Source organism: Struthio camelus, unplaced genomic scaffold (genome assembly GCF_040807025.1).
Source record: "Struthio camelus isolate bStrCam1 unplaced genomic scaffold, bStrCam1.hap1 HAP1_SCAFFOLD_180, whole genome shotgun sequence".
Classification (NCBI taxonomy): domain Eukaryota; kingdom Metazoa; phylum Chordata; class Aves; order Struthioniformes; family Struthionidae; genus Struthio; species Struthio camelus.
Genome location: NW_027182659.1, coordinates 29703 through 54140, shown reverse-complemented (window position 1 = coordinate 54140; position 24438 = coordinate 29703). Strand labels below are relative to the sequence as shown.

Here is a 24438-nt window from a genome sequence, read left to right as displayed (position 1 = left end):
CCCACAGCATCACCCCCATGTCACCCCCCCCACAGTGTCACCCCAAGGTGTCACCCCCCCATGGTGCCCCCCCAGTGTCACCAGCTGTCGGCTGTGTCCCCCCCCCATCGCCCCCCGTGTCACCCCAGTGTCCCCCCCCATGGCCGCACCCCGCAGCGTCACCCCGGTGTCACCCCATGGCTCCCCCCCACTCACCTGGCTCCCCGGGGGGGGGGCGGCGGCGGCTCCCGGCTCCCGCAGCAGCTCCGCGGCCCCCGGAGGGCTCAGCGCCGCCAGCGCCCCCACCTGCCGCCCCCGCACGCCTGGGTCCCCCCGGACGCCTGGGCCCCCTCCCGCACACCTGGGCCCCCCCGGACGCCTGGGCCCCCCCCCGCACGCCTGGGCCCCCCCGGACCCCTGGACCCCCCCCCGCACGCCTGGGCCCCCCCGGACGCCTGGGCCCCCCCCGGACGCTTGGGCCCCCCCGGACACCTGGGTCCCCCCCCGCACGCCTGGGTCCCTCCCGGACGCCTGGGCCCCCCCGCACGCCTGGGTCCCCCTGCACGCCTGGGCCCCCCCCCGGACACCTGGGTCCCCCCCGGATGCCTGGGTCCCCCTGCACGCCTGGGCCCCCCCCGGACGCCTGGGTCCCCCCGGACGCCTGGGCCCCCCCAGACGCCTGGGTCCCCCTGCATGCCTGGGCCCTCCCCCGGACGCCTGGGCCCCCCCCCGGACGCCTGGGTCCCTCCTGGCTGCCTGGGTCCCCCTGCACGCCTGGCCCCCCCCCGGACGCCTGGGTCCCCCCGGACGCCTGGGCCCCCCCGGACGCCTGGGTCCCTCCCGGGACACCTGGGTCCCCCCCCTGCATGCCTGGGTCCCCCCGGACGCCTGGGTCCCCCCCCGCACGCCTGGGTCCCTCCCGGACGCCTGGGCCCCCCCCCCCCGGACGCCTGGTCCCCCCCCCCCGGACGCCTGGTCCCCCCCCGGACGCCTGGGCCCCTCCTGGCCGCCTGGGTCCCTCCCGGATGCCTGGGCCCCTCTCTGGACACCTTGGTCCCCCCGGACGCCTGGGCCCGCCCCAGCTGCCCCCCTCCTCCGTCCCGGACGCCTGGGCCCCGTACGAGGTGGCGCAGCCGCTGCTCCAGGGCCCGGTTGGCTCGCTGGGAGCTGGCGAAGTCGCTCTGCAGCCTGCGGGGAGGCGGCGCTGGGAGCACTGGGAGCACTGGGGGGGCACTGGGGGGCACTGGGGACACGGGGGGGACTGGGAGCACTGGGGGGGCACTGGGGGGCACTGGGGACACGGGGGGGACTGGGAGCACTGGGGGGGCACTGGGGGGCACTGGGGACACGGGGGGGACTGGGAGCACTGGGGGGGCACTGGGGGGCACTGGGGACACGGGGGGTACTGGGAGCACTGGGGGGGCACTGGGAGCACTGGGGACACTGGGGGGGACTGGGAGCACTGAGGGGGCACTGGGGACACTGGGGGGGCACTGGGAGCACTGGGGGACACTGGAGGGCACTGGGGACACTGGGGGGGACTGGGAGCACTGGGGGACACTGGGGACACTGGGGACACTGGGGGGGACTGGGAGCACTGGGGGGGCACTGGGGACACTGGGGGGGCACTGGGGACACTAGGGGGGGCACTGGGGACACTGGGGGGGACTGGGAGTGCTGGGGACACTGGGGACACTGGGGGGACACTGGGAGCACTGGGGACGTTGGGGGGACACTGGGGACACTGGGGGGCACTGGGAGCACTGGGGGGACCCTGGGGAGGCTCTAGGGGCACTGGGGGGGAGGAGCCGGGTAGGTGGGGGTGGAGCCCCGGCAGCAGGGGCGTGGTCGAGGCAGTCCCCGCCCACGTGGGCGTGTCCGACAAGGCCCCGCCCCCCTCACCTGGCCAGTTGCTCCTGGAGGGCCTCGAGCCTGGGGGGGGAGGGGGGGGTTCAGCGGAGCCCCGGGACCCCCCTGGGGACCCCCGGGACCCCCCCGAGCCCCCCCAGACCCCCACCGACCCCCAGGGCCCCCCCAAGGACCCCCAGGACCCCCCCGAGCTCCCCTAGGGTCCCATTGACCCCCAGGGACCCCCCCCGGGGACCCCCAGGACCCCCCCCCGAGCCCCCCCCAGGGTCTCATTGACCCCCAGAACCCCCCCGGGGACCCCCATGACCCCCCCCAGGCCCTCCTACGGCCCCATTGACCCCCAGGGACCCCCCCAAGGACCCACTGACCCCCCCAGGGACCCCCAGGACCCCCTCAGAGCCCCCCCAGACCCCCACTGACCCTCAAGACCCCCCTGGGGACCCACTGACCCCCCAGACCCCCACCGACCCCCAGGACCCCCCCAGAGCCCCCCCAGACCCCCACCAACCCCCAGGACCCCCCAGGGACCCACTGAGACCCCCCAGACCCCCACAACCCCCCCGACCCCCCTCAGGACCCCCTGCCCCCCCACTCACATGTGCAGCCCCACGGCGGCTCCGGCTGCTCCCGGCTCCGGAGGGACCTGGCAGGGAGGGACCCAGGCGTCCGGGACCGTCCAAAGGGGCCCAGGCGTCCGGGAGCCCCCCCCAAGGGGCCCAGGCGTCCGGGACCGTCCAAAGGGGCCCAGGCGTCCGGGAGCCCACCCCAAGGGGCCCAGGCGTCCGGGACCGTCCAAAGGGGCTCAGGCGTCCGGGAGCCCCCCCCAAGGGGCCCAGGCGTCCGGGACCGTCCAAAGGGGCCCAGGCGTCCGGGAGCCCCCCCCAAGGGGCCCAGGCGTCCGGGACCGTCCAAAGGGGCCCAGGCGTCCGGGACCGTCCAAAGGGGCTCAGGCGTCCGGGAGCCCCCCCCAAGGGGCCCAGGCGTCCGGGACCGTCCAAAGGGGCTCAGGCGTCCGGGAGCCCCCCCCAAGGGGCCCAGGCGTCCGGGACCGTCCAAAGGGACCCAGGCGTCCGGGACCATCCAAAGGGGCCCAGGTGTCTGGGTGCCCACCCCAAGGGGCTCAGGCGTCCGGGAGCCCCCCCCAAGGGGCCCAGGTGTCCGGGACCGTCCAAAGGGGCCCAGGCGTCCGGGAGCCCCCCCCAAGGGGCCCAGGCGTCCGGGACCGTCCAAAGGGGCCATGCATCCGGGAGCCCCCCCCCAAGGGACCCAGGCGTCCGGGACCGTCCAAAGGGGCTCAGGCGTCCGGGAGCCCCCCCCAAGGGGCCCAGGCGTCCGGGACCGTCCAAAGGGGCCCAGGCGTCCGGGACCATCCAAAGGGGCCCAGGTGTCTGGGTGCCCACCCCAAGGGGCTCAGGCGTCCGGGAGCCCCCCCCAAGGGACCCAGGCGTCCGGGACCGTCCAAAGGGGCCCAGGCGTCCGGGAGCCCCCCCCAAGGGGCCCAGGCGTCCGGGACCGTCCAAAGGGGCTCAGGCGTCCGGGAGCCCCCCCCAAGGGGCCCAGGCGTCCGGGACCGTCCAAAGGGGCCCAGGTGTCTGGGTGCCCACCCCAAGGGGCCCAGGCGTCCGGGAGCCCCCCCCAAGGGACCCAGGCGTCCGGGACCGTCCAAAGGGGCCCAGGCGTCCGGGAGCCCCCCCCAAGGGGCCCAGGCGTCCGGGACCGTCCAAAGGGGCTCAGGCGTCCGGGAGCCCCCCCCAAGGGGCCCAGGCGTCCGGGACCATCCAAAGGGGCCCAGGTGTCTGGGTGCCCACCCCAAGGGACCCAGGCGTCCGGGACCGTCCAAAGGGGCCCAGGCGTCCGGGAGCCCACCCCAAGGGGCCCAGGCGTCCGGGACCGTCCAAAGGGGCCCAGGCGTCCGGGAGCCCACCCCAAGGGGCCCAGGTGTCCGGGACCATCCAAAGGGGCCCAGGTGTCCAGGGCCCTCCCCCCAAAGGGGCCCAGGCGTCCGGGAGCCCACCCCAAGGGGCCCAGGCGTCCGGGACCATCCAAAGGGGCCCAGGCGTCCGGGAGCCCACCCCAAGGGGCCCAGGTGTCCGGGACCATCCAAAGGGGCCCAGGTGTCCAGGGCCCTCCCCCCAAAGGGGCCCAGGCGTCCGGGAGCCCCTCACCTCTCTGTGCTCTGGGGGCTCCTCACACCACCCCCCAGCCCCCGACAGGGTCCAGAGGGACCCAGGCGTCCGGGAGAGGGACCCAGGCATCCGGGGGAGGCTCCCAGCCATCGGTGGGGACCCAGGCGTCCGGGAGAGGGACCCAGGCGTCCGGGGCAGGGACCCAGGCGTCCGGGGGAGGCTCCCGGCCGTCGGTGGGGACCCAGGCGTCCGGGAGAGGGACCCAGGTGTCCGGGGCAGGGACCCAGGCGTCTGGGGGAGGCTCCCGGCCGTCGGTGGGGACCCAGGCGTCCGGGAGAGGGACCCAGGCGTCCGGGGGAGGCTCCCGGCCGTCGGTGGGGACCCAGGCGTCCGGGAGAGGGACCCAGGCGTCCGGGGCAGGGACCCAGGCGTCCGGGGCGGGCTCCCGGCCGTGACCGAGGTGGCAGAGGTCCGGGCGCAAGTGGCGGGGAGCCGAGCCGGGGGCCCAGGCGCCCGGGGGGGCCACCCGAGGGCCCGCAGCCCGGCGGGGCTCAGCACCCGCTGGGTGAGCTCGTCGAGGAAGCGGGAGAAGGGGGGCCGCCGGGGGCCGGCCAGCCCCTCGAGGGAGCGGGCGCGCCGGGGCCCCCCCCCCCGCCGCCGCCGCCAGCCGCTCCTGGCTGCGGCTCAGCCCCCGGCGGCGCCCCCCCGGCGCGGCCCCCCGGGGGCCCCGGCGCCCCCCGGCGCGGGGGGGGGCCGAGGCCGAAGACGAGGCCGAAGACGAGGAGGAGGAGGGGGAGGGGGAGGAGGGGGGGGACGGGGGGGCCCGGGGGGGGGCGAAGAAGCGCTCGAGCACCCGCAGTTTGCCCGGCGGCACCGGCTCCCCCCGGGCGCCCGGACCCCAAGGCGGGACGGCGGCGGCCCCCCGCGCCCGCCGGGGGGGTCCCGCACCCCGGCCCGGGCTCCCGCTCATGGCGCCGCCCCGCGAGCCGCTCCGGGATCCGCTCCGGGATCCGCTCCGGGATCCGCTCCGGGATGCACCGCCGACCCGGGATCCGCTCTGGGATCCGCTCCGGGATCCGCTCCGGGATGCACCGCTGACCCGGGATCCGCTCTGGGATCCGCTCCGGGATGCACCGCCGACCCGGGATCCGCTCCGCGAGCTGCTCCAAGATCCGCTCCGGGATGCACCACCGACCCGGGATCTGCTCCGCGATCCGCTCCGGGATCCGCTCCAGAAATCACCGATGACCCAGGATCCGCTCTGGGATCCACTCTGGGATCCGCTCCGGGATGCACCGCCGACCCGGGATCCGCTCCGGGATCCGCTCCGGAAATCGCCGACCTGGGATCCGCTCCGCGATCCGCTCCGGGATGCACTACCGACCCGGGATCCGGTCCAGGATCTGGCCCGGGATGTGGTGCTGACCCAGGATCCGCTCTGGGATCCGGCCCGGGATGCACTGCCGACCCGGGATCCAGCCCGGGATGTGGCGCTGACCCGAGATCTGCTCCGTGATCCGGCTCGGGATGCACTGCCGACCCAGGATCCGGCCTGGGATCCGCTCCGGGATCCGCTCCGGGAGGCAGCACTGACCCGGGATCTGCCCCGGGATCCGCCCCGGGATCCGCTCCGGGATCCGGCCCGGGATGTGGCGCCAACCTGGGATCCGCGCCGGGAGCTGCTACTGCCTCATAATCCACTCCGGGATCCGTTCCAGGATCCACTCTGGGATTGACTCCTGCCCCGCGATCCGGCCCGGGATCCGCTCCGGGGCTGCAGCGCTCCAGCGTCCGCTCCAGGACTCACTCCTGCCCCTCAATCCACTCCGGGAGCCGCTCCGGGATCCGCTCCTGCCCTGTGATCCACTCCGGGAGCCGCTCCTGCCCTGTGATCCACTCCGGGAGCCGCTCCTGCCCTGTGATCCACTCCGGGAGCCGCTCCTGCCCCAGGATCCGCTCCCGGTCCTACCCTTGCTCCGGCTCCTGCTCCAGATCCGCTCCGGGATCACGTCCGGCTCCGGCTCCAGCTCCCGCTGACTCCGGCTCCGGGATCACGTCCGGCTCCGGCTCCGGCTCCAGCTCCCGCTGACTCCGGCTCCGGGATCACGTCCAGCTCCGGCTCCGGCTCCCGCTGACTCCGGCTCCGGGATCACGTCCAGCTCCGGCTCCGGCTCCGGCTCCGTCTGACTCCGGCTCCGGGATCACGTCCAGCTCCGGCTCCGGCTCCCGCTGACTCCGGCTCCGGGATCACGTCCAGCTCCGGCTCCCGCTGACTCCGGCTCCCGCTGACTCCGGCTCCGGGATCACGTCCAGCTCCAGCTCCGGCTCCCGCTGACTCCGGCTCCGGGATCACGTCCAGCTCCGGCTCCGGCTCCGGCTCCGTCTGACTCCGGCTCCGGGATCACGTCCGGCTCCGGCTCCGGCTCCGGCTCCCGCTGACTCCGGCTCCGGGATCACGTCCAGCTCCGGCTCCGTCTGACTCCGGCTCCGGGATCACGTCCAGCTCCGGCTCCGGCTCCCGCTGACTCCGGCTCCGGGATCACGTCCGGCTCCAGCTCCGGCTCCCGCTGACTCCGGCTCCGGGATCACGTCCAGCTCCGGCTCCGGCTCCCGCTGACTCCGGCTCCGGGATCACGTCCGGCTCCAGCTCCGGCTCCCGCTGACTCCGGCTCCGGGATCACGTCCGGCTCCGGCTCCCGCTGACTCCGGCTCCGGGATCGGCTCCGGCTCCGGCTCCGGCTCCCGCTGGCTCCGGCTCCGGCTCTGACCTTTTATGAGCCGCCGGCGCCGGCAGTCGATAGCAGCACGGACAGGAGCATGTGACCCCCCCCCCCCCCCGGACGCCTGGGCCCATCCACCCCCCCCCCCCAGGGCCCTAGGAGCACGGGCACTCTGTGTACTGGTTGTACTGGGAATAGGAATACTCCTGCTGGGAGCACTGGGCCTGGCTGCGCTGTTCATACTGGGGGCACCGGGGCGGCTGCACTGGTTACACTGGAAGGGCTGGGACGGGTTGTACTGGGGACACTGGGACTGGCTGAACTGGGGGTGGGTTGTACTGGTGGAGCAGGACTGGTATGGGGGGGCACTGAGGGTACGGACTGGTTACACTGGGGACCTTGGCACTGGTGACGCTGGGTGCACTGGTCACACCAGTGCTACTGGGATGGGTTTTGCTGGGGCTACTGGCGGTGGTTGCACTGGGGACTGGTTGGGGGGACATTGGGCTGGTTCTACTGGTCACACTGGGGACACTGGGACTGGCTGCACTGGGGACTGGTTGGGGGGACATTGGGCTGGTTCTACTGGTCACACTGGGGACACTGGGACTGGCTGCACTGGGGACTGGTTGGAGGGGACATTGGGCTGGTTCTACTGGTCACACTGGGGACACTGGGACTGGCTGCAGTGGGGACTGGTTGGGGGGACATTGGGCTGGTTCTACTGGTCACACTGGGGACACTGGGCCGCGTCCCAGTAGCGCTGGGACACTGGTCCCAGCCCCCCTCCCCCCGGGCAAGGCTGCGCCAAGGTCGCTCCCAGTCGATACTGGGCAGAGCCCAGTCTGGCCCCGGGGCTTTTCCATGAGTCACATGGCGGGGGGGGGGGTGCCCGGACGCCTGGGTCCCTTGGAGGGGGGGGCGGACGCCTGGGTCCCTTGGGGGGGGGGGAAGAGCGCGGCGCCGCCCTCACTGCGCATGCGTCCGCCCCTTCCCCTGCCTCCGGCAACGGCGCATGCGCAAGAGTGGGGCCGCGCTGCCCGGTCCGGCTTCACGCTGCCTTCAGCGCATGCGCACCCACCGGCGTCCCGAATGCGCAGGCGCGCGGCCCTTCTGCCCCCCCCGCCCCCTCTCCCTCTTCCTGTTTGCGCGAGGCAAAGGCGGGCGCTCCACAGCCGACAGCCAATGGGAGCAGCGCTCCGCGCCTTCCGGCCAATCCGAGTGGCTCTCCGGCGAGTCGCCCCCTCCCCCATCTCAGCCAATGAGAAGGCGGGATCGCCGCCAACCTGGGCGGGCTCTCCTCTCTCCGCCAATGAGCGCAGAGTGGCGGAGTAGCCAATGAGGCCGGAGGGGGCCCGGACGCTCGGCCAATGGGAGCGGGGCGAGGCGGCGGCCGCGGCCAATGGGCGTCGAGGCGAGCGGCGGCCGCGGCCGGAGCGGGGCTGAGGGGAACCGCGGCCGAGGCGGAACCGGGTCGGGGCCGCCGGGAACCGGCCGGTACCGGCTCTGAGGCGGCCGGAACCGGCTTGGACCGGTCGGAACGGACCGTGCGGCGAGCGGGACCGCGGCTGAGGTGACCGGAACCGGTCGGAACCGGCTCTGAGGCGGCCGGGACCGCGGCCGAGGTGACCGGAACCGGCTTGGACCGGCCGGAACCGGCCCTGAGGTGACTGGGAACGCGGTTGGGACAATCGGGATTGGCCCTGAGGCTGCTGGGACGGTGGCTGCGGGGACCGGAACCGGCTTGGGCCAGTCAGAACTGGCCAGAACCAGCTGCGAGGCAGCCGGGACTGCGGCTGAGGGGACCGGAACCGGCTCGGACCGGCCGGAACCGGCTCTGAGGCGACCAGAACCAGCTTGGACCAGTCAGAACCGGCTCTGAGGCAGCTGGGACCGCAGCTGAGGTGACCGGAACCGGCTTGGACCGGCCGGAACCGGCTCTGAGGTGACCGGAACCGGCTTGGACCGGCCGGAACCGGCTCTGAGGTGACCGGAACCGGCTTGGACCGGCCGGAACCGGCTCTGAGGTGACCGGAACCGGCTTGGACCGGCCGGAACCAGCTCTGAGGTGACCGGAACGGGCTTGGACCAGCCAGAGCCGGCTCTGAGGTGACCAGAACTGTGGCTGGAGTGACCGGGACTGGTCAGAACCGACCCTGAGGCGACCGGTACCAGCTTGGACTGGTTGGAACCGACCCTGAGGTGACTGGTACCAGCTTGGACTGGCCAAAACCAGTTCTGAGGCAACCAGAACTGGCCAAAAGTGGCCCTAAAGTGATTGCTACCAGGTTGGACTGGTCAGAACTGTTTCTGAGGTGACTGGTACCGGCTTGGACTGGTCAGAACCGGCCCTGAGGCAACTGGTACCACAGCTGAGGTGACCAGAACTGGCCCGGATGTTCAGAACCGGCTCTGAGGAGACCGGAAGTGCAGCTGAGGTGACCGGCACCAGCTTGAACTGGCCAGAACTGGCTCTGAGGTGCCTAGAACCGCAGCTGAGGTGACTGGAACCGGTTTGAACCGGCCAGAACCGGCTCTGAGGTGACTACAACCGTGGCCAAGGTAACCAGAACCAGGTTGAACCGGCCAGAACTGGCTCTGAGGCGAGCAGGACTGTGGCTGAGGCAACCAGCACTGGACAGAACCAACCCTGAGGCGAGCGGTACCAGCTTGGACTGGTTAGAACTGACCTTGAACAGACCAGTACCAGCTTGAACTGGCCAAAACCAGCTCTTAGCGAACCAGAACTGGTTTGCGCCAGCCAGAACTGGCTCTGAGGTGACCAGGACCGGCCGGAACCAGCTCTGAGGTGACCGGAACCGGCTCGGACCAGGCCGGAACTGACCCTGAGGTGACCGGTACCGGCTCGGACCAGGCCGGAACCGGCTCTGAGGTGACCGGAACCGGCTCGGACCAGGCAGCAGCAGCCGGCGCGGGCCGGGCCGGGCCGGGGGCGCCATGTCGCGGTGGTTCGAGCCCTGGTCGGCCTCGCTCAAGGCCCGCGTGTGCCGCTACCTGCTGCAGCGCTACCTGGGCCGCTACCTGGAGGAGCGGCTGCGCCTGGAGCAGCTCAGCCTCGACCTCTTCCAGGGCAGCGCCGCCCTGCGCGACCTGCGCCTCGACGCCTGGGTACGCGCGGGCCGCCGGCCGGGCAAGCCGAGGCTCTGGGGCGGGGCCCAGGCGTCCGGGCAGCCAGAATGTGGTGGCGAGAGGGGCCCGGGTGTCCGGGCGGGTGTCCGGGCGGGTGAGAGGGGCCCAGGTGTCCGGGCAGCCAGAATGTGGTGGCGAGAGGGGCCCGGATGTCCGGGCGGGTGAGAGGGGCCCAGGTGTCCGGGCAGCCAGAATGTGGTGACGGGAGGGTCCCAGGTGTCTGGGCAGGTGTCTGGGTGGGCAGGAGGGGCCCAGGCGTCCGGGCAGGTGTCTGGGTGGGCGGGAAGGGCCCAGGCATCCGGGCAGGTGTCTAGGTGGCCGGAGGGGCCCAGGTGTCCGGGCAGGTGTCCGGGCAGGTGTCTGGGCAGGTGAGAGGGGCCCAGGTGTCCGGGCAGGTGTCTGGGCAGGTGTCTGAGTGGGCGGGAGGGGCCCAGGCGTCCGGGCAGGTGTCTGGGCGGGCGAGAGGGGCCCAGGCGTCCGGGCAGGTGTCTGGGCGGGCGAGAGGGGCCCAGGCGTCCGGGCAGGTGTCTGAGCGGGCGAGAGGGGCCCAGGTGTCCGGGCAGCCAGAATGTGGTGACAAGAGGGGCCCAGGTGTCTGGGCAAGTGTTTTGGTGGGCGAGAGGGGCCCAGGCGTCCGGGCAGCCAGAATGTGGTGACGGGAGGGTCCCAGGTGTCTGGGCAGGTGTCTGGGTGGGCAGGAGGGGCCCAGGTGTCTGGGCAGGTGTCTGGGTGGGCAGGAGGGGCCCAGGCGTCCGGGCAGGTGTCTGGGTGGGCGGGAAGGGCCCAGGCATCCAGGCAGGTGTCTAGGTGGCCGGAGGGGCCCAGGTGTCCGGGCAGGTGTCTGGGCAGGTGTCTGAGCGGGCGGGAGGGGCCCAGGTGTCCGGGCAGGTGTCTGGGCAGGTGTCTGAGCGGGCGGGAGGGGCCCAGGCGTCCGGGCAGGTGTCTGGGCGGGCGAGAGGGGCCCAGGCGTCCGGGCAGGTGTCTGGGCGGGCGAGAGGGGCCCAGGCGTCCGGGCAGGTGTCTGAGCGGGCGAGAGGGGCCCAGGTGTCCGGGCAGCCAGAATGTGGTGACAAGAGGGGCCCAGGTGTCTGGGCAAGTGTTTTGGTGGGCGAGAGGGGCCCAGGCGTCCGGGCAGGTTTTGGGGCGGGCAGGAGAGGTTTTGGGGCAGGCAGGTGTCTGGGTGGGCGAGAGGGGCCCAGGCGTCCGGGCAGGTGTCTGGGCGGGCGGGAGGGGCCCAGGTGTCCGGACGGGCGAGAGGGGCCCAGGCGTCCGGGCAGGTGTCCGGGTGGGCGAGAGGGGCCCAGGCGTCCGGGCAGGTGTCTGGGTGGGTGAGAGGGGCCCAGGTGTCCGGGTGTGTCCTGAGTTGCTCTGTTGGGGGGCGGGGGGGGCATGAGGACAGGGCCCGGATGCCTGGGTCCCCAGGTGGGGGGGGGTGGGGTGGAGGAGGAAGTGCCCCCCTGGACACCGGGGCCCGCTGCCGGCCGGTGCGGGTGGTCGGGGGGGCGCCCGGACGCCGGGGCCCGCTGCCGGCGGGGGGGGGGGGACACCCGGACGCCGGGGCCCGCTGCCGGCCGGTGCGGGGGGTGGGGGGGGGGCGCCCGGACGCCAGGGCCCGCTGATGGCCGGTGCGGGGGGTGGTGGTGGGGGTGCCCGGACGCCAGGGCCCGCTGCCGGCCGGTGCGGGGGGTGGGGGGGGGGCGCCCGGACGCCGGGGCCCGCTGCCGGCTGGGGGGGGGGGCGCCCGGACGCCGGGGCCCGCTGCCGGCCGGTGCGGGTGGTCGGGGGGGCGCCCGGACGCCGGGGCCCGCTGCCGGCCGGTGCGGGGGGTGGTGGTGGGGGCGCCCGGACGCCGGGGCCCGCTGCCGGCCGGTGCGGGGGGTGGTGGTGGGGGCGCCCGGACGCCGGGGCCCGCTGACGGCCGTGCGGGGGGAGGGGGCGCCCGGACGCCGGGGCCCGCTGACGGCCGGTGCGGGGGGGGGGGGGGGGGGGCGCCCGGACGCCGGGGCCCGCTGCCGGCCGGTGCGGGGGGTGGGGGGGGGGCGCCCGGATGCCGGGGCCCGCTGACGGCCGGTGCGGGGGTGGTGGGGGGCGCCCGGACGCCGGGGCCCGCCGCCGGCCGGTGCGGGGGGTGGGGGGGGAGCGCCCGGACGCCGGGGCCCGCTGACGGCCGGTGCGGGGGGTGGGGGGGGCGCCCGGACGCCGGGGCCCGCTGACGGCCGGTGCGGGGGTGGGGGGGGGGGCGCCCGGACGCCGGGGCCCGCTGCCGGCCGGTGCGGGGGTGGGGGGGGGGCGCCCGGACGCCGGGGCCCGCTGCCGGCCGGTGCGGGGGGTGGGGGGGGCGCCCGGACGCCGGGGCCCGCTGACGGCCGGTGCGGGGGTGGGGGGGGCGCCCGGACGCCGGGGCCCGCTGACGGCCGGTGCGGGGGGTGGGGGGGGGGCGCCCGGACGCCGGGGCCCGCTGCCGGCCGGTGCGGGGGGTGGGGGGGGGGCGCCCGGACGCCGGGGCCCGCTGCCGGCCGGTGCGGGGGGTGGGGGGGGCGCCCGGACGCCGGGGCCCGCTGCCGGCCGGTGCGGGGGGTGGTGGTGGGGGCGCCCGGACGCCGGGGCCCGCTGACGGCCGGTGCGGGGGGTGGGGGGGAGCGCCCGGACGCCGGGGCCGCCGCCGGCTGGGGAGGGGTGGGGGGGGGGCGCCCGGACGCCGGGGCCCGCTGCCGGCTGGGGAGGGGTGGGGGGGGGGCGCCTGGACGCCGGGGCCCGCTGCCGGCCGGTGCGGGTGGTCGGGGGGGCGCCCGGACGCCGGGGCCCGCTGCCGGCTGGGGGGGGGGGCGCCCGGACACCGGGGCCCGCTGCCGGCCGGTGCGGGGGGTGGTGGTGGGGGCGCCCGGACGCCGGGGCCCGCTGCTGGCCGTTGCGGGGGGTGGGGGGGGGGACGCCCGGACACCGGGGCCCGCTGCCGGCTGGGGGGGGTGGTGGTGGAGGGGGTGCCCGGACGCCGGGGCCCGCTGCCGGCCGGTGCGGGGGGTGGTGGTGGGGGCGCCCGGACGCCGGGGCCCGCTGCTGGCCGTTGCGGGGGGTGGGGGGGGGGACGCCCGGACACCGGGCCCGCTGCCGGCTGGGGGGTGGTGGTGGAGGGGGTGCCCGGACGCCGGGGCCCGCCGCCGGCCGGTGCGGGGGTGGTGGGGGCGCCTGGACGCCGGGGCCCGCCGCCGGCCGGTGCGGGGGGTGGTGGTGGGGGCGCCCGGACGCCGGGGCCCGCCGCCGGCCGGTGTGGGGGGTGGTGGTGGGGCGCCCGGACGCCGGGGCCCGCTGACGGCTGGTGCGGGGGGTGGTGGTGGGGCGCCCGGACGCCGGGGCCCGCTGACGGCCGGGGGGGTGGTGGTGGGGGCGCCCGGACGCCGGGGCCCGCTGCCGGCCGGTGTGGGGGGTGGGGGCCGCCCGGACGCCGGGGCCCGCTGCCGGCCGGTGTGGGGGGTGGGGGCCGCCCGGACGCCGGGGCCCGCTGCCGGGCCGGTGCGGGGGGTGGGGGGGGGGCGCCCGGACGCCGGGGCCCGCTGACGGCCGGTGCGGGGGGTGGTGGGGGGGGCGCCCGGACGCCGGGGCCCGCCGCCGCCGGTGCGGGGGGGTGGTGGGGGGGGAGCGCCCGGACGCCGGGGCCCGCCGCCGGCCGGTGCGGGGGGTGGTGGTGGGGCGCCCGGACGCCGGGGCCCGCTGACGGCCGGTGCGGGGGGTGGGGGGGGAGCGCCCGGACGCCGGGGCCCGCCGCCGGCCGGTGCGGGGGGTGGGGGGGGGGGCGCCCGGATGCCGGGGCCCGCCGCCGGCTGGTGTGGGGGGTGGTGGTGGGGGCGCCCGGACGCCGGGGCCCGCTGCCGGCCGGTGCGGGGGGTGGTGGTGGGGGCGCCCGGACGCCGGGGCCCGCTGCCGGCTGGGGGGGTGGTGGTGGGGGCGCCCGGACGCCGGGGCCCGCTGACGGCCGGGGGGCCCCGCAGGCGGTGAGCGCGGCGCTGGCGGCGGCCGGGGCCCCGCTGGAGGTGGCCGAGGGCGCCGTGGGCGCCGTGGGGCTGGCCGTGCCCTGGGCCGCCCTGGCCACCGAGCCCTGCGCCCTCGAGGTCACCGGCCTGCGCCTGGCCCTGCGGCCCTGCCCCCGTGAGTGACCGCGTCCCCCCCCCCCGGCGTCCCCGCGTGCTCGCCGTCCCCTCCCGCCTCCCCGTGTCCCCTCCCGTGTCCTCGCCGTCCCCTCTGCGCGTCCCCCCGCCGTCCCCTCTCCGCGTACCGGTGTCCCCTCCCGTGTCCCCGCCGTCCCCTCCCGCCTCCCCGTGTCCCCTCCCGTGTCTCCACGTCCCCGCCGTCCCCTCCCGCCTCCCCGTGTCCCCTCCCGTGTCTCCACGTCCCCGCCGTCCCCTCCCGCGTCCCCCCGCCGTCCCCTCCCGCCTCCCCGTGTCCCCTCCCGTGTCTCCCACGTCCCCCCTGTCCCCTCCCGTGTCCCCCCGCCGTCCCCTCCCGCGTCCCCCCGCCGTCCCCTCCCGCCTCCCCGTGTCCCCTCCCGTGTCCTCGCTGTCCCCTCTGCGCGTCCCCCCACCGTCCCCTCCCGCCTCCCTGTGTCCCCTCCCATGTCTCCACGTCCCCGCCGTCCCCTCCCGCGTCCCCTCCCGTGTCCCCCCGCTGTCCCCTCCCGCGTCCCTGTGTCCCCTCTCGCGTGCCGGTGTCCCCTCCCGTGTCCCCGCGTGCTCCCACCATCCCTTCTCACGTCCCCGCGTCCCCCCGCCGTCCCCTCCCGCGTCCCCGTGTCCCCTCTCACGTCCCCGTGTCCTTGCTGCCCCCTCCCGTGTCCCCCCGCCGTCCCCTCCTGTGTCCCCGCTGTCCCCTCCTGCGTCCCCGGTCCCCGCTGTCCCCTCTCGCATCACCCTGTCCCTCCGCTGTCCCCTCCAGTGTCCCCGTGTCCCCTCTCGCGTCCCCGCTGTCCCCTCCTGCGTCCCTGTGTCCCTGCTGTCCCCTCCCGTCCCCTCCCATGTCCCTGTGTCCCCTCTCGCGTCCCTGTACCCCCGCCGTCCCCTCCTGTGTCCCCGCGTCCCCCACCATCCCCTTCTCACCTCCCTGTGTCCCCTCCCGTGTCCCCGCCGTCCCCTCCCACCTCCCCGTGTCCCTTCCCGTGTCCCTGCGTCCCCCCGCCGTCCCCTCCCACGTCCCCGCGTGTCCCCGGCTGTCTCTTCTCGCGTCCCCGTGTCCTTCCCCGTGTCCCCGCTGTCCCCGCCGTCCCGTCCTGCATCCTCGCGTCCCCGCGGTCCCGGGGGGCACTGTGGGGGCTGAAGCGTGTCGGGGCGTGTGGGCACGTGTCAAGGCGTGTGGAGGTGTGTGGGTGCGGGTTGGGGCATGTGGGCGCGTGTGGAGGCGTGTGCTGTGCCGGCAGGGTCCCTGGGGCGGCGGGGGCGCGGGGGGCTGGCGCGTGTCGGGGCATGTGGGCATGTGTGGGGGCATGTGGAGGCGTGTGGAGGCGTGTTGAGGCATGTGGGCGTGTGTGGAGGCGTGTTGAGGCATGGGGGCGCGTGTCGGAGTGTGTGGGCGCATGTCAAGGTGTCAGTGCAGCGTGTGGGGGCGTGGTGGGCGCGTGTCGAGGCGTGGTGCCGTGCCGGCAGGCTCCCCGGGGGGCGCAGTGGGGGCGTGTGGGGGCGTGTGGAGGCGTGTGGGCGCGTGTGGAGGCGTGTGCCGTGCCGGCAGGCTCCCCGGGGGGCGCAGCGGGGGCGTGTGGGGGCGTGTGGGCGCGTGTGGGCGCGTGTGGAGGCGTGTGCCGTGCCGGCAGGCTCCCCGGGGGGCGCAGTGGGGGGCGTGTGGGGGCGTGTGGAGGCGTGTGGGCGCGTGTGGAGGCGTGTGCCGTGCCGGCAGGCTCCCCGGGGGGCGCAGTGGGGGCGTGTCGAGGCGTGTGGAGGCGTGGTGGGCGCGTGTGGAGGCGTGTGCCGTGCCGGCAGGCTCCCCGGGGGGCGCAGTGGGGGCGTGTCGGGGCGTGTGGAGGCGTGTGGGGCGCGTGTGGAGGCGTGTGCCGTGCCGGCAGGCTCCCCGGGGGGCGCAGTGGGGGCGTGTCGGGGCGTGTGGAGGCGTGTGGGCGCGTGTCGAGGCGTGTGCCGTGCCGGCAGGCTCCCCGGGGGGCGCAGTGGGGGCGTGTGGGGGCGTGTGGAGGCGTGTGGGCGCGTGTGGAGGCGTGTGCCGTGCCGGCAGGCTCCCCGGGGGGCGCAGTGGGGGCGTGTGGGGGCGTGTGGAGGCGTGTGGGCGCGTGTGGAGGCGTGTGCCGTGCCGGCAGGCTCCCCGGGGGCGCAGCGGGGGCGTGTGGAGGCGTGTGGGCGCGTGTGGAGGCGTGTGCCGTGCCGGCAGGCTCCCCGGGGGGCGCAGCGGGGGCGTGTGGAGGCGTGTGGGCGCGTGTCGAGGCGTGTGCCGTGCCGGCAGGCTCCCCGGGGGGCGCAGTGGGGGCGTGTGGGGGCGTGTGGAGGCGTGTGGGCGCGTGTGGAGGCGTGTGCCGTGCCGGCAGGCTCCCCGGGGGGCGCAGCGGGGGCGTGTGGAGGCGTGTGGGCGCGTGTCGAGGCGTGTGCCGTGCCGGCAGGCTCCCCGGGGGGCGCAGTGGGGGCGCAGTGGGGGCGTGGGAGGCGTGTGGGGCGCGTGTGGAGGCGTGTGCCGTGCCGGCAGGCTCCCCGGGGGGCGCAGTGGGGGCGTGTCGAGGCGTGTGGAGGCGTGTGGGCGCGTGTGGAGGCGTGTGCCGTGCCGGCAGGCTCCCCGGGGGGCGCAGTGGGGGCGTGTCGGGGCGTGTGGAGGCGTGTGGGCGCGTGTCGAGGCGTGTGCCGTGCCGGCAGGCTCCCGGGGGGCGCAGTGGGGGCGTGTCGGGGCGTGTGGAGGCGTGTGGGCGCGTGTCGAGGCGTGTGCCGTGCCGGCAGGCTCCCCGGGGCGGCCCGGCAGCCCGGCGGGGGCGGCCGAGGGTGGGGGGGCGCCGCCCCCCCCGCCCCTGCCCCCCCTCGAGGGCCTCGAGGCCGTCGCCGTCGCCATCGACTCAGGTGCGCCGGCCGCGGGGCCCAGGCGTCCGGGGGGGGGGTCGGGAGGGGCCCAGGCGTCCGGGGACCGGGGGGGGTCGGGGGGGACCCAGGCGTCCGGGGGGAACTGGGGGGGGGCAGAGGGGACCCAGGTGCCCAGGGGGGTCGGGAGGGGCCCAGGCGTCCGGGGACCATGGGGGGCGTCGGGGGGGCCCAGGCGTCTGGGAGGGGACCGTGGAGGGGCCCAGGCGTCCGGGGACCATGGGGGTGTCGGGGGGGCCCAGGCGTCCAGGAGGGGCCCATGGAGGGGCCCAGGCGTCCAGGGACCATGGGGGGCGTCGGGGGGGCCCAGGCGTCCGGGAGGGGCACGTGGAGGGGTCCAGGCGTCCGGGGGACGTGGGGGTGTCGGGGGGGCCCAGGTGTCCGGGGAGTGTGGGGGTGTCCTGGGGGACCCAGGTGTCCGGGAGGGGACCGTGGAGGGGCCCAGGCGTCCGGGAGGGGCCCAGGCGTCCAGGAAGGGACCATGGAAGGGCCTGGGCATCCGGGAGCGTGGGGGTGTCGGGGGGGGGCCCAGGTGTCCGGGAGGGGCCCAGGCATCCGGGGGGGGCTCAGGTGTCCGGGAGGGGGCCATGGAAGGGCCTGGGCATCCGGGAGCGTGGGGGTGTCGGGGGGGGGCCCAGGCGTCCGGGAGGGGCCAGGTGTCCGGGAGGGGACCCGGGTGCCCGGGAGGTGACGTGAGCCCCGTGCCCGTGGGGGGGGGGGGTGTCGGGTGCTCCCAAGGGTGCCCTGAACCCCCCCCCCGCAGTGGTGCGGCGAGTGCGGGTGACGCTGGTGGACACGGTGCTGCGGCTGGAGCCCCCCCCGGGGGAGGGTCCCCCCGGCGCCGCCCTCGAGCTGCACCTGCCCAGGTGGGGGGCCGGGGGGCTGGGCGGGGGGGGGGGCCAGGCGGCCGGGCGGCGGGGGGCCCAGGCGTCCGGGGGTCCCAGGCGGCCGGGCGGGGGGGAGCGGGGGGCCCAGGCGGCCAGGGGGAGGGGCACGGGGGGGGCCCAGGCGGCCGGGGGGGGCGCGGGGGGGGCCCAGGCGGCCGGGGGCCGCAGGCTGGAGTACGGCGAGGCCGGGGGGGGCGTGGGGGGGGGCCCAGGCGGCCGGGCGGGGGGGAGCGGGGGGGGGCCCAGGCGGCCGGGGGACCCAGGCGGCCGGGCGGGGGGGAGCGGGGGGGGGCCCAGGCGGCCGGGCGGGGGGCGCGGGGGGGGGGGCCCAGGCGTCTGGGGGACCCAGGCGGCCGGGCGGGGGGGTGCGGGGGGGGGCCCAGGCGTCCGGGGGGCCCAGGTGGCCGGGGGTGGGGGCGCGGGGGGGGGCCCAGGCATCCGGGGGACCCAGGCGTCCGGGGGCCGCAGGCTGGAGTACGGCGAGGCCGGGGGGGGGGGGGGCCGCGGGGGGGGCCCAGGTGTCCGGGGGCTGCAGGCTGGAGTACGGCGAGGCCGGGGGGGCGTGGGGGGGGGCCCAGGCGTCCGGGGGACCCAGGCGGCCCGGGGGTGGGGGCGCGGGGGGGGCCCAGGCATCCGGGGGACCCAGGCGTCCGGGGGCTGCAGGCTGGAGTACGGCGAGGCCGGGGGGGGTGTGGGGGGGGCCCCAGGCGTCCGGGGGACCCAGGCGGCCGGGGGTGGGGGCGCGGGGGGGGCCCAGGCATCCGGGGGACCCAGGCGTCCGGGGGCTGCAGGCTGGAGTACGGCGAGGGCCGGGGGGGGTGTGGGGGGGGGGCCCAGGCGTCCCGGGGGACCCAGGCGGCCGGGGGGGGGGCGCGGGGGGGGCCCAGGCGTCCGGGGGACCCAGGCGTCCGGGGGCCGCAGGCTGGAGTACGGCGAGGCTGGGGGGGCCCCGGCGCCCCCCCCGGCGCTGCACAAGCTGCTGCGCTTCAGCGACCTGCAGCTCTTCTGCTGCCCCCTGCCCCCCCCCGCGGTGAGTGACCCCCCCCCGGTGGCACCCCGGGGTGCCCCCCACCCGCAGTGCCCCCCACAGCACCCCGGGGTGCCCCCCACCTGCACTGTGCCCCCCCCAGCACCCCATGGTGACCCCCCCCCGCGGTGCCCCCCACCTGTGAGGAGCCCCCCCCGCACCCTGGGGTGCCCCCCACCCACACTACGCCCCCCCAGCACCTCATGGGGACTCCCCCCGGGGTGCCCCCCACCCGCAGTGCCCCCCCAGCACCCCACGGTAACCCCCCCCGGGTGTCGCCCACCCTTCGTGACCCCCCAGCACCCCTGGGTGCCCCCCACCCACACTATGCCCCCCCAGTACCCCACGGTGACCCCCCCGGGGTGTCCCCCACCCACACTACAACCCCCTCCAGCACCCCACGGTGCCCCCCCCCGGGGTGCCCCCCACCCATGGTGACCCCCCCCAGCACCCCGGGGTGCCCCCCACCCACATTACGCCCCTCCCAGCACCCCATGGTAACCCCCCCGTGGTGTTGCCCACCCGTGGTGCCCCCCCTCAGCATCCCGGGGTGCCCCCCACTACCCGCATGCCCCCCCCAGCACCCTGGGGTGACCCCCACTCACACTGCCCCCCCGGGGTGCCCCCCCACTGTCCCCCCCCGCACTGCCCCCCCAGCACCCCGGGGTGACCCCCCTAAGGGTGCCCCCCACCCACACTGCCCCCCCCAGGCCCCTGCAGATGTCCCCCATGTCATCGTGTCACTGCGACCGCCTATTCCCACGTCACCGCGTCCCGGTGTCACCCCGTCACCTGCTCCCTCCTTCCTGTGTCACCGTGTCACCCTGTCCCCCCCCGTGTCCCCGTCCCCCCCGTCACCCCACCCCGTGTCACCCGTCGCCCTGTCCTTTGTCACCCAGCACCTCCCTCTGCGCTGTGTCCCTCTCGTCCCCCCCCCGCGTCACCCCGTCCCCCCCCCCGGTGTCCCCGTCCCCGCGTCACGGTGTCCCCGCAGGGCCCGGCGCCCCCCGCCGTGCAGCTGGGCGCCTGTCCCGGCCCCGCCGAGCTCCTCCTGCGCCTGACGCCCGGCCAGGCCCCCGCCGGGGCCCAGGTACGGGGGGGGGCCTGGGGGGGTCGGGGGGGTCCCTGGGGGGGTCAGGGTGCCCCCCGGGTGCCCCCTGGTGCCCGACGGGTGCCCTGGCAGCAGGTGGAGCTGGAGGAGCAGGTGGGGCCTGGGGGGTCTGGGGGGGGGGTTGGGGGTCCCGAGGGGGGTCAGGGTGCCCCAGGGGGGCCCTGGGAGGGTCCCGGGGGGGTCGGGGGGTCCTGGGGGGGTCCCGGGGGGGTCAAGGTGCCCCCCGGGTGCCCCCTGGTGCCCGACGGGTGCCCCGGCGGCAGGTGGAGCTGGAGGGGCAGGTGGGGCCTGGGGGGGTTGGGGGGTCCCGGGGGGACTGGGGTGCCCCAGGGGGGTCGGGGGGTCCCGGGGGGGTTCCGGGGGGTCAGGGTGCCCCCCGGGTGCCCCCCGGTGCCCGACGGGTGCCCCGGCGGCAGGTGGAGCTGGAGGGGCAGGTGGGGCCTGGGGGGGTTGGGGGGGTCCCGGGGGACTGGGGTGCCCCAGGGGGGTCGGGGGGTCCCGGGGGGGTTCCGGGGGGTCAGGGTGCCCCCGGGTGCCCCCCGGTGCCCGACGGGTGCCCCGGCGGCAGGTGGAGCTGGAGGGGCAGGTGGGGCCTGGGGGGGTTGGGGGGGTCCCGGGGGGACTGGGGTGCCCCAGGGGGGTCGGGGGGTCCCGGGGGGGTTCCGGGGGGTCAGGGTGCCCCCGGGTGCCCCCCGGTGCCTGACGGGTGCCGCGGCGGCAGGTGGAGCTGGAGGGGCAGGTGGGGCCTGGGGGGGTTGGGGGGGTCCCGGGGGGACTGGGGTGCCCCAGGGGGGTCCTGGGAGGGTCCCGGGGGGTCAGGGGGTCCCGGGGGGGTTCCGGGGGGTCAGGGTGCCCCCCGGGTGCCCCCCGGTGCCTGACGGGTGCCGCGGCGGCAGGTGGAGCTGGAGGGGCAGGTGGGGCCTGGGGGGGTTGGGGGGGTCCCGGGGGGACTGGGGTGCCCCAGGGGGGTCGGGGGGGTCCCGGGGGGGTCCTGGGGGGGTCAGGGTGCCCCCCGGGTGCCCCCGGTGCCTGACGGGTGCCGCGGCGGCAGGTGGAGCTGGAGGGGCAGGTGGGGGCCCTGCTGCTGCTGCTGCCCCCGGCCCAGCTGGGCGCCCTGCGGGGGCTGCTGGGCGCCTTCGCCCCCCCCGGTGAGTGACCCCCCCCGGACGCCTGGGTCCCTCGGGGGTTGGTGGGTGCCCTCCCGGACGCCTGGGCTGGGCCCCGGATGGGTGGGTGCCCTGGATGGGTGGGTTCCATGGGGGACGGGTGCCCCCACCCTGGATGCCTGGGCCCTGGATGGGTGGGTGCCCCGGATGGGTGGTTCCTTGGGGGATGGGTGCCCCCCCCCCGGATGCCTGGGCCCCGGATGGGTGGGTTCTCCGCCCCCGGACGCCAGGGACCCCGGATGGGTGGGTGCCCCGGATGGGTGGGTTCCTTGGGGGATGGGTGCCCCCCCCGGACGCCTGGGCCCCGGATGGGTGGGTGCCCCGGATGGGTGGGTTCCTTGGGGGATGGGTGCCCCCCCCCAGACGCCTGGGCCCCCAGATGGGTGGGTGCCCCGGATGGGTGGGTTCCTTGGGGGGCGGGTGCCCCCCCTGGACGCCTGGGCCCCAGATGGGTGGGTGCCCCGGATGGTGGGTTCCTTGGGGGATGGGTGCCCCCCCTGGATGCCTGGGCCCCGGATGGGTGGGTGCCCCGGATGGGTGGGTTCCTTGGGGGGCGGGTGCCCCCCCCGGACGCCTGGGTCCCCAGATGGGTGGGTGCCCCGGATGGGTGGGTTCCTTGGGGGGCGGGTGCCCCCCCTGGACGCCTGGGCCCCAGATGGGTAGGTGCCCCGGATGGGTGGGTTCCTTGGGGGGCGGGTGCCGCCCCGGACGCCTGGGCCCCGGATGGGTGGGTGCCCCGGATGGGTGGGTTCCTTGGGGGGCGGGTGCCCCCCCCGGACGGACGCCTGGGCCCGGATGGGTGGGTGCCCCGGATGGGTGGGTTCCTTGGGGGGCGGGTGCCCCCCCCGGACGCCTGGGCCCCTGAGCGGTGCCGGGGGGGGGGGCAGGGGGGCAGCCGGAGCGGGAGCCGGGGGGAGCCGGAGCCGGAGCCGCCCGCTGACGGCCCACGACCTGCGGCTCATCGAGCGGGAGCTGAGCCAGCCGCCTGCGGGGGGGGGGCCCGGCGCCGCCCCCCCCGGCCCCCCCGGTGAGCGGGGCAGGGCCCGGGGGGCAATGGGGGGCAGCTGGGGGGTGCCGGGGGGCGGTCGGGGGTGCTGGGGGCAGTTGGGGGTGCTGGGGGCAGCTGGGGGGCAGTTGGGAGGTGCTGGGGGCAGCTGGGGGGGCAGTTGGGGGGTGCTGGGGCAGTGGGGGGGCAGTGGGGAGTGCTGGGGGGCAGTGGGGAGGCAGTTGGGGGGTGCTGGGGGGCAGCTGGGGGGGCTGTTGGGGGGTGCTGGGGGCAGTGGGGGGGCAGTGGGGAGTGCTGGGGGGCAGCCGGGGGGCAGTCAGGGGTGGTGGGGGCAGTGGGGGGGCGCTGGGGGGCTGTTGGGGGGTGCTGGGGGCAGTGGGGGGGCAGTGGGGAGTGCTGGGGGGCAGCTGGGGGGCAGTCAGGGGTGGTGGGGGCAGTGGGGGGGCAGTGGGGGGCAGTTGGGGGGTGCTGGGGGGCTGTTGGGGGGTGCTGGGGGCAGTGGGGGGGCAGTGGGGAGTGCTGGGGGGCAGCTGGGGGGCAGTCAGGGGTGGTGGGGGCAGTGGGGGGCAGCTGGGGGGTGCTGGGGGGCAGTGGGGGGCAGCTGGGGGGCTGTTGGGGGTGCCGGGGGGCAGCTGGGGGGCAGTCAGGGGTGGTGGGGGCAGTGGGGGGGCAGTTGGGGGCCGGTAGGGGGTGCTAGGGGCAGTCGGGGGGCAAGGGGGCAGTTGGGGGGCAGACCCCCCCTCACACCCCCGTCCCCCCCCCCCAGAGCTCTTCTACTCCATGACGGGGTCCAGCAGCAGCAGTGACCCCCCGGGACCCCCCCGCAGCCCCCGGTGAGGGCAGCTGCCGGGGGGGGCAAAAATGGGGGGGGGGCAGATGGGGGCCGGGGGGGCAAAAATGGGGCTGGGGGGGTAAAGGGGGGGGAGAGGGCAGAGGAGGAGTAAAAATGGGGCTGGGGGATCACGTGGGGGGCTGGGGGGGCAGGAGGGGGTAACGGGGGGGGGCCCTGGGGCCCCCGCGGGTGCTCCCAGCTCCCGTCACCGCTGACCCCCCCCCCCGCAGGACAGCCCCCCCTGCTCGCCTGGCGCCCCCGCCCCTCCGGTGAGTCCCGGACGCCTGGGCCCCTCGGTGGGGGGGGGCACTGGGACACCCTGGCCCCTGGGGGTTGTGGGGGGGGGTCACCGGGACGCCTGGGCCCCTGGGGGTTGTGGGGGGGGGTCACCGGGACGCCTGGGCCCCTGGGGGTTGTGGGGGGGGGGCACCGGGACACCTGGGCCCATGGAGGGGGGGGGGCACCGGGACGCCTGGGCCCACGGAGGGGGGCACTGGGACACCTGGGTGGTGGTGGTGGGGGGCACCCAGACACCTGGGCCCCTTTCTGGGGGGGGTGGGAGGGGGGGAGGAGGAGAAGCTGCGGAGCCCGGACGCCTGGGCCCCCTAACCGCCCCCCTCCCCCCCCCGCCGTGGGGCAGGCCGGGCGCCGGCCCCGCGGCTGCGGCTGGCGCTGGGGGGGGCGGCGCTGGCGGTGCCCCACGAGGGGCCCGGCCCCCCCCCGGCCCCCCCGGCCGCCCTGGCCCGCCGCTTCTTCGCCCGCCTGGGGGGGCGCCCCGAGGCCCCCCCCCCCGCCTGGGAGCGCGCCCTGCCCCTGCCCCACCTGCGGTGAGTGCCCTGGGCGCGCGCCCCCGACCCGCGTGTCCTCGGCGTGTGAGGCGCCTGCTGCTGGCGAGCGCTACGTGACACGCGTGCCCTTGGCGTGTGAGGCGCCTGCTGCTGGCGAGCGCTACGTGACACGCGTGCCCTTGGCGTGTGAGGCGCCTGCTGCTGGCGCGCGACACGTGACACGCGTGCCCTCGGCGTGTGAGGCACCTGCTGCTGGCGCGCGCCCCCCGACACGCGTGCCCTTGGCGTGTGAGGCGCCTGCTGCTGGCGAGCGCTACGTGACACGCGTGCCCTTGGCGTGTGAGGCGCCTGCTGCTGGCGAGTGACACGTGACACGCGTGCCCTTGGAGCGTGCCGCATGACGCATCTGGCGTGGGTACGTGACCCGCTTGCTGTTGGCATGTGACACGTGACACACGCAGCGTTGGCGCGTGACACGTAGCAAGCGTGGCTTTGCCGTGTATCACGTGACACGTGCCATTGCTGTGTGACATACATGCTGTTGTCGAGCGATATGTGACATGCGTGCCCTTGGCGTGTGACGAGTGACGCACGCGGTTGGTGACACAGGTGCCGTGGGTGTGTGACGTGTGGCATGCATGCCGTTGGCGTGTGCCACGTGACACACGCGGTTGGTGTGGGATGCCCGTGCTGTTCGTGTGTGACGTGTGACCCGTGTCCCCTTGGCG

The 24438-nt window shown here is 77.5% G+C and overlaps 2 protein-coding genes across 2 annotated transcripts in view; one reads left to right on the top strand and one right to left on the bottom strand.

The window, feature by feature from the left end:
* Positions 1-263: 263 nt before the first annotated feature.
* On the bottom strand, positions 264-9654 carry LOC138065124 (uncharacterized). Its single transcript, XM_068929315.1, is given in 11 exon segments — positions 264-285; positions 1009-1167; positions 1882-1911; positions 2445-2491; positions 4014-4592; positions 4828-5663; positions 5665-5861; positions 5922-6017; positions 6875-6936; positions 9021-9239; positions 9361-9654. Coding segments are annotated over 11 exon segments (2541 nt in total).
* LOC138065123 (autophagy-related protein 2 homolog A-like) overlaps positions 8097-24438 on the top strand; it is a 34148-nt gene continuing 17806 nt past the window's right edge. Inside the window, exons 1-9 of the mRNA XM_068929314.1 lie at positions 8097-9823; positions 13831-13987; positions 16759-16875; positions 17657-17759; positions 18702-18810; positions 19802-19897; positions 20970-21066; positions 23153-23191; positions 23563-23749. Of these exons, the coding sequence (XP_068785415.1) occupies positions 9653-9823; positions 13831-13987; positions 16759-16875; positions 17657-17759; positions 18702-18810; positions 19802-19897; positions 20970-21066; positions 23153-23191; positions 23563-23749 (1076 nt within the window). The 5' untranslated portion in view covers positions 8097-9652. The remainder of the gene's footprint in view (positions 9824-13830; positions 13988-16758; positions 16876-17656; positions 17760-18701; positions 18811-19801; positions 19898-20969; positions 21067-23152; positions 23192-23562; positions 23750-24438) is intronic.